The sequence below is a fragment of the Pleurodeles waltl genome, chromosome 10 (assembly GCF_031143425.1).
Source record: "Pleurodeles waltl isolate 20211129_DDA chromosome 10, aPleWal1.hap1.20221129, whole genome shotgun sequence".
NCBI classification, from domain to species: domain Eukaryota; kingdom Metazoa; phylum Chordata; class Amphibia; order Caudata; family Salamandridae; genus Pleurodeles; species Pleurodeles waltl.
Window position 1 is genome coordinate 674,086,462 of NC_090449.1, and position 12,549 is coordinate 674,099,010.

General features: G+C 37.2%; 1 protein-coding gene across 2 annotated transcripts in view; it reads left to right on the forward strand.

Annotated features, from left to right (window-relative positions):
• ZMYND11 (zinc finger MYND-type containing 11) overlaps positions 1–12,549 on the forward strand; it is a 572,905-nt gene that overhangs the window by 105,518 nt on the left and 454,838 nt on the right. For both annotated transcript variants that reach the window (XM_069211170.1, XM_069211171.1), the window contains exons 4-5: positions 7,564–7,617; positions 8,033–8,194. In XM_069211170.1, coding sequence (XP_069067271.1) covers positions 7,564–7,617; positions 8,033–8,194 — 216 coding nt within the window. The remainder of the gene's footprint in view (positions 1–7,563; positions 7,618–8,032; positions 8,195–12,549) is intronic.

Below are 12,549 nucleotides of genomic sequence, written 5' to 3' on the forward strand. Positions count from 1 at the left end.
CCAAAAGGAATGTGAGGTAATGTGTGAAAGATTTAGAAGTAGAGGCTATGGGGTTAAAGTTATTAATCAAGCTAGACGGAAAGTAGAGTCCTTGAAGAGAGATGATGTTTTGTATAGGACGAATGAGAGTCAGGTGAAGGACAATGACCCAATCAGATTCATTACGACATACAACAATCAGTCTTATAAAATACGGTCTATTCTTAGCAAAAGCTGGCACATTCTACAGACTGACTCCACCATAAACAATTGGATTGGTGACAATCCTCAAATAACCTTTAGGAGAAATAGATCTTTGAAAGACAATTTATGTCGTAATGATGTAACACTGAAGGGACATATGGAGAATACTAAATTGGCAGGTTTTGCTTGTTGTATGAAATGCAAAGCTTGCAGAACTAGTAACAACTGCAGAACATTAAATGTTCCAGGGATGTCAGACAGTTTTACAATTAGGGGGAACTTTAATTGTAACACAACTTATTGTGTTTATTGTCTGATATGTCCATGTGACAAATTGTACGTGGGGAGCACGATACATAGCGCAAAGAAAAGAGTTCTGGAACATAGACGAGCTATCAAGAATTATGATAAAAACTATCCGGTAGCGAGGCACTTCTTCAAGCAACACTCTGGTAATGAGAATTTATTGAAATTTGTGGTCATTGATCAAGTCAAGATCAACAAAAGGGGCGGTAATAGAGTAAGGACGTTACGCACTTTGGAGTCTAAATACATAATTGAGTTTGAGACATTGGAACCTGTAGGGCTGAATTCGAGTGAGGAACTGAGTATCCATCTAGAGTAATTAATATATTTTGAAGATATGTGGTAGATTTGTAGTACAATGAGCATTTTTTATTACAATAGTATTTTGTAGTGTTGGTGTTATTTCAATGTATATTAAGATATGGAGAGGTGTTAGTTTTTTATTATGAATGAAATTTGTATGTCCACCCACTTGGGTTAAGAAGTCATGATGCACTAGTAGAACGAGGTCGTTTATGTATAACATCAGAAATGATATGTTATCCTCCAGGATAGCTACTTGTGAATGTATATGCCCACTTGGGCAGTACATGATACAATGGTAGTAATTGAGACATAGGTTTGAGTATTAAATATTTATATGAAATATTTTATAAAATATATTGGATTTTAACTTGATAAAATATATATGGATATTTCTACTCAAACGTCATGGAAATGAAATATTTAATATTTAGTATTTGATATCTAATTGTAATATTTAATTGAGATATTTAAAAATTGAATTATTTTATAAATTTGCAATGGTGTATCAAATATTTATTTATTATATTTTCTACCAATTGTTTGAAGAGTAACATCATGAGAAGTAACTTTTAATAAGTCTTTTGATAATGTAAATCTTATGAGGGATATCAGTGTGATTTAAAAACTATTTAAAAATTATTTAACATTTATTACATGGTATTAAGACTGAATGTGCACTTTAAAGATGGCCACCACAAATACGTGTTCTTTTGTGGGTGTATTAGGATTTGTCTGTTGTTTATTTTTATTTTTATTTTCACTCTTATCTTTATTTCTATGACCAACTTGGGCTGTATATATGTGAAGCACTTTATTTATGTGATGTCCATGAGTAAGGCTGTTGCCGAAACGCGTTGGATTTTGTGCTGAAATAAACTGAATTTTCATATTGGAGGTGTCCTGGTTCTCCTGATATTGGAAGGAGTGTTTTAGGTTATATATATATATATATATATATATATATATATATATATATATATATATATATATATTCCACCAGTTGTCTTGCACTTGCAGCTTGCGTCTTCAAAGCAATGCACATACTTCAACTGACGCATTTCACCTGTAGCTTTTAGGGAGCAATAAAAAAAGTCAGGTAAGTATTGTGAATATATTTCTGCTACGAAAGGATCAGACTTTTGTCTAGTGGCAGTTTTAGTGCCATAAAGAAGCGCAGAAGGTTTATATGCCTACTGCAAAGAGCAAATCTGTATTTTATGTCAATAGCTGAGTACATTAGTAAAGTCAGCCATTACCTGCGCTATAATACAATGAAATGTATGTGGGGGTGGCTATGGAGAGATGAAGGGCACTTTTGCTGGGTGGTAATGAGGGAATCCGAGGTGGAGGGAGTGGGAGCACCAATAATGATTGTTGGACTGGGCGCAGGAGGTGCTAAAGACTGTGACGAATGGTATGTGACAAGGTGTTTTTTGAGTGTCTTGAAAGAACGTGCTGATTGAGGGAAGAAGTGCAGGTAAGGTGGCCTCTACTGTTGCACGTATCTCACACACACCATCGATTTTGTGACTGTCTACGTAGGCTAGTGTGTTAGAGCAACAGTTTAGCCAATAGCAGAGATGGCATCTTGATGGATGACTGCTGCCGGCACTCGGGTTATAGAGGACAGCTCTGACACAGGATCGGAGACTGACACATCAGATACTGAGACAGCATCTGAGGGATAGGACAATGGCGCAGACTCAGGGAGTGAATTTTCAGTCGGAGAAGTCCCATTCGATAAATCCTCTTCCAGTACATTATGAGGCAGTTGATGAGGACAGTCCTGCTGCCCCTTCGCAAGCATTCTGTGCAACTGGGTAATAGTGGGTTAGTCCAACCCAGAGAGCAGGTGAATGCGGCGGCAAGCAGAGAGAGAGAGAGAGAGGGTGCTCTCTTGGGAGCTCCCCAATTTAGTTCAGTCCCAAATTCCACCGCCCAAATCGTATTGTGGAGACATCAAAATTATCTATCGCAAAACAAACTGGTTTTGTAAGGCAGGCACCTGTGTTTGTGGTCCTGGGTTCGGCGCCATATAGAGAAACACACTAAACCCAAACATTTCTGGAAACTAGACATTCGGGGGAGTCCACAGAGGTGTGACTTGTGTGGATTCCCCAAAGTTTTCTTACCCAGAATACCCTGCAAAGCTGAAATGTTGAATAAAAACTCTATTTTTCTCGCATTTCTGTCACACAAACTACAGGAATATGCTGGGATCCACAAAATTCCTACCACCCAGTGATTCCTCACCTGTCCTGATAAAAACACTACCCCACTTGAGTGCCTACACCTAGTGCCTGTGTCAGCAATGGATCACCCCAGGGTCAACAGCTGCCTCATGTAAGGACCAACATTGACCGTTGTGTGATCTATTCCTGTCGCGGGCACCAGGCCTACCCACACAAGTGAGGTACCATTTTTATCGGGATATTTGGGGGAATGCTGGGTGGATAGAAATTTGTGGCTCCTCTCAGATTCCAGAACTTTCTGTCACTGAAATGAAAGGAATAAGTGTTTTTTTGGCCAAATTTTGATGTTTGCAAAGGATTCTCGGGAACAGAACCTGGTCAGAGCCCCACAAGTCACCCCATCTTGGATTCCCCTGGGTTTCTAGTTTTCAAAAATGCGCTGGTTTGCTAGGTTTCCCCAGGTGCCGGCTGAGCTAGATGCCAAAATCCACAGGTAGGCACTTTGCAAAAAACATCTCTGTTTTCTGTCAAAAAATGGGATGTGTCCATGTTGTGTTTTGGGGCATTTCCTGTCGCGGGCGCTAGGCCTACCCACACAAGTGAGGTATCATTTTTATCGGGAGACTTTGGGGGAACGCTGGGTGGAAGGACATTTGTGGCTCCTCTCAGATTCCAGAACTTTCTGTCACCGAAATGTGAGGAAAACGTGTTATTTTTGCCACAATTTGAGGTTTGCAAAGGATTCTGGGTAACAGAACCTGGTCACATCCCCACAAGTCAACCCATCTTGGATTCCCCTAGGTCTCTAGTTTTAAAAAATGCACAGGTTTGGTAGGTTTCCCTAGGTGCCGGCTGAGCTAGAGGCCAAAATCTACAGGTAGGCACTTTGCAAAAAACAGCTTTGTTTTCTGTCAAAAAATGGGATGTGTCCACGTTGTGTTTTGGGGCATTTCCTGTCGCGTGCGCTAGGCCTACCCACACAATTGAGGTATCATTTTTATCGGGAGACTTGGGGAAACATAGACTAGCAAAACAAGTGTTATTGCCCCTTATCTTTCTCTACATTTTTTCCTTCCAAATATAAGAGGGTGTGTAAAAAAGACGTCTATTTGAAAAATGCCCTGCAATTCACATGCTAGTATGGGCACCCCGGAATTCAGAGATGTGCAAATAACCACTGCTCCTCAAAACCTTATCTTGAGCCCATTTTGGAAATGCAAAGGTTTTCTTGATACCTATTTTTCTCTCTTCATATTTCAGCAAATGAATTGCTGTATACCCAGTATAGAATGAAAACCAACTGCAGGGTGCAGCTCATTTATTGGCTCTGGGTACCTAGGGTTCTTGATGAACCTACAAGCCCTTTATATCCCCGCAACTAGAAGAGTCCAGCAGACATAACAGTGTATTGCTTTAAAAAATCTGACATCGCAGGAAAAAGTTACAGAATAAAACATAAAGAAAAATGGCTGTTGTTTTCAGCTCAATTTCAATATTTTTTTATTCCAGCTGTTATTTTCTGTAGGAAAACCTTGTAGGATCTACACAAATGACCCCTTGGTGAATTCAGAATTTTGTCTAGTTTTCAGAAATGTTTAGCTTTCCGGGATCCAGCATTGGTTTCACACCCATTCCTGTCACTAACTGGAAGGAGGCTGAAAGCACCAAAAATAGTAAAAATGGGGTATGTCCCAGTAAAATGCCAAATTTGTGTTGAAAAATGTGGTTTTCTGATTCAAGTCTGCCCGTTCCTGAAAGGTGGGATGATGGTGATTTCAGAACCAGAAACCCTTTGTTGATGGCATTTTCAGGGGAAAACCACAAGCCTTCTTCGCCAGCCCTTTTTCTCCACTTTTTGGAAAAAAAGAAATCTTCACTGTATTTTGGCTAATTTCTTGGTCTACTCCAGGGGAAACCACAAACTCTGGGTACCATTAGAATCCCTAGGATGTTGGAAAAAAAGGACGCAAATTTGGGGTGGATCGCTTATGTGGACAAAAGGTTATGAAGGCCCAAGCGCGAACTACCCCAAATAGCCAAAAAAGGGCTCAGCACGGGGGGGGGAAAGGCCCAGCAGCTAAGAGGTTAAGCTGTTAGCCAGCAATTTATCTGCCTCATTGCCACGTTCATACAATGTTTGTTATGAGTGTTAACATTTTGTTTCCGTTATATTACTTCTTCGTATCTGAAGCTATCCACACAGAGAAGTCAACTCTCCTGGATTTTGGTTGTTCTAGTTTGTGTTTATGTTACTACTTCCATAGCTGCACAACTAGATTTTTTTTTGAGTAAACATTCTCTCTATGCTGCCTTGTAGCCAGAGAAATGGCTTGTCCTTTAAATGCTGCCTTTCATACGTCCTAGTGGTTATTAAGGAAAGTAGCTTGGAGGTTGTTTCTTGGAAAAATAGCCTTAAACCCTCTTGTAAATTCTTCTCTATTCGCTGAGTCTTTTATTAAATGCAGTTGATATTTTACATTTCTCATTGTTTTGGTTATCAGATTTTTTTTTAAATGGTGCCAGGTGATTAATTTTACTACACAATTTTCCAAATGTATTTTCTAAAAACAGAATAGTTGTACAGGTAGTTCGGAACATAAGTAAATGCCATGTTTTAGTTCTTGTGGAACAGGTGTTGTTCTTCTACACAAAGAACCATTATTTCACCTCAGCAGCAAAATATCTTTGTGCCCATAAGAATACTGTATGCTAGGCACTAGGCCAGGATGGGCTCCCCTATAACGGAGTATCCTTTGTATCCTCACTAGCATTTGGAGATATTTAATCTAGTCTTCCTTCCAAGTCTTCATTTAATCTCAAAAGAAAAATCCCCTGACAATACAAGTGAGCAACAAATTACTTTCTACATTGATTAGAAATTGGAGTTAATATTCTGCCATGGTTTCTGTCACATATGATTGCATGCCCTAATAAAAATGCCCATGCTTTGTCTCCTAAGATTTTAACGCTGCCAATAGAGACATTTTCCTTGGTTCCGGTGCTGAATCAATATTGTTGTTCATTGGGGTAATACACTTTGCAGATGCAATCAATGCTCATTTATTAGAGCCAAGGCAGCATTTGTTGATTAGAGAGATGCTCCCATCAAGAAAGCATTTTTAGTTGCTGCATTTGCTGCACTAAATGCTGTCTCTAGGCAAAACTGAAAACGCCAAATCCATATCAGGTACTCAGTTTGAGCAAACTGTGCTCCGCAATGAGCGTTGTCATTAACAAATGCTGTTATCACATCTTTGTTTTAAACTTATAAATCTATTCCCAAGAATTAATAGGGAAGATTTGAACATTGAGCAGCAGTCCATTACTTGCTCAATTTCAGATGTATCTGAAATATTTATTTAGATTTCTGAACAGCATGTATCCATGGCAAATCGCCTGTGTGGTCAACTGGCTACACTGAACATTTGAAGCAGCATAGTGGTACAATATTCAATCAGTTCTCTACTCAGCTCACCATTTGGTGATATCACTTTTCCTCTTACTACTTATTGTGCAAGTTGTGCTTTAATTCTTGCTTATATGACCAATTTAGAGAAACAGACATTTCTGCTTACATATTTGTAGAACAAAATGGTTCTCACCAATAATAATGCTATTTGAATCTGAGCACAAAGGCAAAATTAAGACTTAAACCTTTCACATGAAGAGTGGTGGTTAAGCTACAAGGCTGAATGAATAGTCATTAACATAGTTCATCTGAATATTTTTATAGTAACTACTTTAAAATTTTATTTAAATTGAATAAAATCCAGAACAAATTTGCTTTAAATCCTGAGAACAATTAAATATGCCTACACTGCTCACATTGTGGCCTAAACACACTGCCTCATTGCCCTCAGAAGTCATGAATGTATGAATGGGAAAGATAATGGTTGGTGTGACATACATGTACAGAGTTGTGCTCTGTATGTATCTGCTTCCTGTTTATTGCCATGGGCAACATGCAGTAATCGTATAAACTGGGATTGCATGGTAGTGTTGAGAAGAAGGCTCAGGTCAGAGTCAGAGCAGCACAGCTTAATGCTGAGAAATATATTGAGAAAGTTAAATTTTTCACAGGCAAACATATTACTACTTTCTTGTGTGTTCCGTCTTTAAAAAGCAGTTTTTTGTTGAGGTAAAGTTATTTTAGTAAATTATTTTCAGTGTGTCAATTTCCTATTTCCGCCTCTCATTAGATTTTTTTAAAATACTGAGAACTGTTTTAACTGTTTGGGTTTTGTAATGCCGGGGATGTTTGATATAGTTCCAGCTTAAATGTAAATTGTAACTGCTACAGCGTCTATGGATCATGGTAAGCTGAATTGTCAGTGCATGGATTAACTCTAGCTCATTGTAGCAATGGGAAAAGAGTGCAACGATGGAATGTGGGCAGACTCAGTGCTTTGTTTGATTGCCATCATGTTTTGCCAAATAAAAAAAAAAAATGTATGTTCAAATTATTATTGATATATTGAGTTATATTACCTATGTACATTTTTAGTAATGATAATTTTTCACTCCATTTGGAAAATGTTGGTTCTGTTTAGCACAACACTTTTGTAAATTATTGCAGATGAAACAGCATCAGATTCTCGGAAGAGAGGGAAAAACAGTGAATTCACCTGAGGTTTGTTAAAGTGCTTTAATGTCGAACTTACAAGTATGTAAATCCAAACTTTTTTTGTTGTCTTATTAACATCAAATCAGTTAATAAATAAGTTATTACTACAAGGTTTTGATCCAGAATTAGTGGGGACTGGGGTTTCTTGGGAAATATTGTAATATAGCTTGGGTATAATTGGATAACTGGGAGACAGTGTTGCAAACTAATTTTTAAGAAACATATTTTAAACTTTTATTTTACAGTGTAGAGGTAATTCATTTTAATATTGTGGTTAGTCATAGTTAAACATATTTTAAGAGGAGCAACACTTTTTCTATATATTAATACCGCCCTAATGGACTTTGACACTCACCAGTTGTGTTCATATGTATTTGTAATGTTGACAGATTAATATAAAACATTTTGAATTTCCTTCTAGGAGTGGGAAGCAGAAACCCATGATTGGTATTGTTTTGAATGCCATTTGCCCGGAGAGGTGTTGGTTTGTGACCTCTGTTTTCGGGTGTATCATTCCAAGTGTTTGCCTGACGATTGTAGGCTTAGAGAAAGTAGCAGTCACTGGCAGTGTCCGGTGTGCAGGGTGAGTACATCCAGAAATTGCCATCATACCCTACTATTTTAAATGTGTAAAATGGAAATTGAAGTTGGTACACATAAACAGAGTAATTTGATGTGTATTTCTTTATTTCATACTTTTATATACCATCAATACATGCATAAGCAACATGTATGTACCAAAAGTAATATTTAAAGTTACAAAACTATTTAAGCGAAACATGCAAAATTGAAATGATAGCATAATGGCAATCATAATCATCTGAATTCATTTTTTCACAGAATTAATGAATCTGAAAATACAAAAAAGTAATAGGGAAAGAGGCAAAAAATTTTAGTAGAGAAGAAAACAAGGTAGAAGAATACAAACAAAGATGTCAACTATCAATTCTATAAAAAAAAATAAAAAAACTTAGAAATGTACACTGTAGCCATAGAGAGGTTTACCTTTCTAACTAGTTTTTAGATCTATTAACAGATATTTGTTCCGGCACCCATCAACAAATTCTGTCAATATAACTTCTCTTGTCCTGACAGTCTTAACCTTCTTTTTTTAATGCTATTAATTTTAATAATAAAACAGGTCATTCCACCAAGCAATATAAAACATACATGTTATCCTTTTATTTCATAGTAATTCGTTGAATTTCTGTTGCAATTAATAAATCTATAATTCATATAAAACATAAATGGTAACATACTTATCTTTAAAAATTACCTACCAATAGATTATTATAATTAAATGGAACAGCGTACCTACAATTGAATTAATTGTTTCCCCATAATTCTTACCAAAACAGTTTTTCACATTTTGACATTCAAAACATAAATGTATTAATGTACCAATAAAACCTTTGCATGACCTGCATAAATCATACCAATTTTTCTTTAAATAATAATAAGTAAGTGAAAACTGCTCTATATAAAATACAACAATGTTTAGTTGTTGTAGAAGAGAAGAATGTGAGGCTGAATATTGTTTTGCCAAATATCATTCCAGGTATAAATTGACCTTCCATCATTTAAATCAGATTTCAAAATATACTCATTCTTGGACTTTGTTCTGTTATTTTTACCAGTAGATAATGCAATAGAAATGTGAAAGATTTAAGCCTTGTGGGAAGACATACCAAGGCAATGTAGGGTTTGGCCTGGCATATACTATCTATATTAGAATGGAAAATCGCAAGTAATTTATCATATTGTTTCCTACATAAGGAACAAAGGTAATATGTATGTTGAAACTCATGAAAACAAATTAGAACTTCATTATAGAAAATGTGTTAAACCAGAGATATTCTCTAAACTTTCAATATTCCCACTGAATTGTTGATCCATTAATTGTAATATTTTAACTATACCATTGAGAGTAGGTAATAAAAAATGCCCCATATCTTTTACACTATACACCAACCCTGGATGTTGTTTTTGCAGCAACATTGTTCTGATCCTAAACACCTTTTGTCCACATTAACACTTTTTAAAGCATGAATGGTTAAAGCAACAGTTATGAAATGTGGAATGTCGGAAATAAAGCACATGCACCCTAGTAGTCATAAATAGTTTTCTTTCTAAAAAAAAATCTATATTTTTTATTTGACTAGGGCTTTACTGTTGCATGCGTGATGCTTTATTCTGCTTTATTCTGCATAACGCATCAGAGTTTTTTAACAGCAGCATTTGCAATTGTAACATTGCTTCATCTTGTCTCCTTTTAAGAGAACTCTCTTGCTGCTCATGTGTATGAACTAGTTCTGGCCATATGCTGGATCCCTCAGACTTTTTTTTATAACAATATATATTTTTCACTTTTTGTTGTATTATCCAGTTTACAAATGGAATGTAAAATCTGGGAAGTCTTCCTCAAGTTTATATCGGCCAATTGAATTAATTTTATTTCTTTAAAAAAACACGGCAATTAAAACTCCAAAAAGTCACTTGTGAAAGCATGTGACCTGAATACCTCACGAAAATGTTTTTTAAAAAGGCAAATGAAGTGAAAACGTATGCATTGTAAGTTGATGGACTTCAGCTTTGCAAGGCTAGAAAACTGGCAGTTGATTCAATTCTTTTTAACAGATACATAGAGCTCATGGAGCTACTAGATTACCTATTCTTTCCACCATATAGAAGGGAGGGCTCCATATTATTTCAGTGGCGACTCCCCTGAAGGAGAACTGATTAAAGGTAAGTATTTCTTCCCCTACAGAGGATTCCCATTTATAATGATAAGCTCTGAATGGGTAGTGAGTGCATCCTTAACAACTCCTTAGAAAGAAGAACAATTATTCACCCAAAGTATCTTCTCCGAGAGGCTTTGACACATTTAGTCATTTTCACTTCAGTCAGTTTCAGGAAAGTAATGTCTTGTATGGGATGAACTCACCTCATAGTGAAGAAATTACACATTTTCAACAAAAGAGATGTGTCTTAGAATGTTATATTATGCAGATTTGTAGAGCACACTATCACTAGGGACGTTAGCGGCTGTTGAGCTAGCCAAACCTAGACATACTTGGACTACTCGAAAAGCTAGCTCTTAAATTTCTTGCAAAATTCAAGAAGTTAGGCGGAGGCTCTTATGTGTATTGTTTGATCCACAATTTAGGAGTAATATAGAAGTAGGCTCGACTGCCAGATCTGTTTATTCCATATTCATAGGATGTGTCCAAGTAGTAGTCGGTACAAGAGATATCAGGAGGGTTTGTGAAATTAGATGTGGTTGTTCAGCTGTGCTGGGCCAGTGTTATTCAGTGCTTCGAAAGTGTGGGCAAGGAGTTACAATTGTGCTTGTTTGAGTATGGGCAACCAACAGAGTTCCTTCAAGTATGCTGTGGTGTGATGTGAGTATGGTATGGAAAATTGAGTGATTCTGGCCACCGAGTTCTGAATGGTGTGCAGCCTTCTGGTGAGTTTTTTGTTGATTCCCTCATAGAGGGTGTTCCCGTAGCTTAGCTTGCTTGTGATCAGGACATGTGTGATGGTTTTATGGGTGATGATTGGGAGCCATTTTAAAAAGCTTCCTCAGCATCTCCAGGGTATAACAGCATGAAGCAGTGATGGTGTTGACTTGGGCGGTCATGTCGAGTTTGCATCCAGTGACGATCCTGAGGTTCTTGGCATGAATGATGGGTGATGAATGTTGTTTCCAGCTCTGTTGGACACCAGGTGAAGTCAGACAGTGCAGTGCTCTTCCCGAAGATCATGATTTTGGTGTAGTTGGGATTCAGCCTGAGACAGTTGGGCTTCATCCAGTGGGTGATTTCAGTCAAGCAGATGATTTCATTCGTGCATGCATTGAATGAGATCTTGATACTGGACATCTTATCCATGAGGGAGATATGGAGTTCTGTCTCATCCACGTAGGAGAGGACATTGAGGTTGTGAGAGTGGATTATGCTGGCTGAAAGGAACATATATGCGTTGAAGAGGGTTTGACTCAGGGAGGATCCTCGGGGAAGTCCGCGAATGAGATTGTGGGCATCTGCTGTGTATGGCGCCAGGCTTAGTGACTGGGACTTACTGTAAAGTAACAGATGCAGCTTTACCTCTAGTGAAATAAATATTGATTCATGAGATAGTCTGATTAGTCTTCTGATAACAACAAAATAAAAGGCACTATCCTTCACAGACAGAATGCCTCTGTTGTTTCTAAATTGGTCCAAATGGTCCTGCAGTGGAAAAGCGTATGCATGGGTTTTCCTAAAACTTAGATTTTGTGTAAATACATCTTGATAACCTCCTGATATCTAGTGTTCAATTTAGAGAAGTGAGATTCTACAAATAAGTTTGTACTTGAATGGATTGGTTAACATGGGAGTTAGAGGTGGCTTTGGTTTGCAGTTATTTCTCCATCATTATCATAGTCTGTTCTGGGTATGGTGGGTCAGCATTCTGATGAAGGGTAATTTTGCTTTTACTTCTCAAAATATAAACTAACCTTCATAACACATGTTAGATTTGACTGAGACTCAACTGCCACTCTCATTTGTGTGTGTCTTCCATTAGCTAAGAGGCTCTTACTGAACAGGATGAACTTTTGCTATATTTGCTTTTGATCATCATAAACTTTGCTTTGGCTGTTTTACTTATCATTGTTTTTACTCCTAAATATAAGCTACTTTGGTGCTTGGCACAAACCACTAACCAACATGTCATCGTTTTAGGAAGGGAGAGTAAAAACTAGATGAGGTTCCATTCTGGATCCTGCACTAACCTATGATTAGTTCACTTTTAAAAATTCTTAAATATTCAGTACAGAGCTGCACTTATCTGCAAAGCATCATGGTCCATGGAAGGTATAAAGAATATTGATGAACTGATAACTAAACTGAAGGAAGGTAAAAATTGTATGTGAAAACAAAAGTGCAGTAATTCATG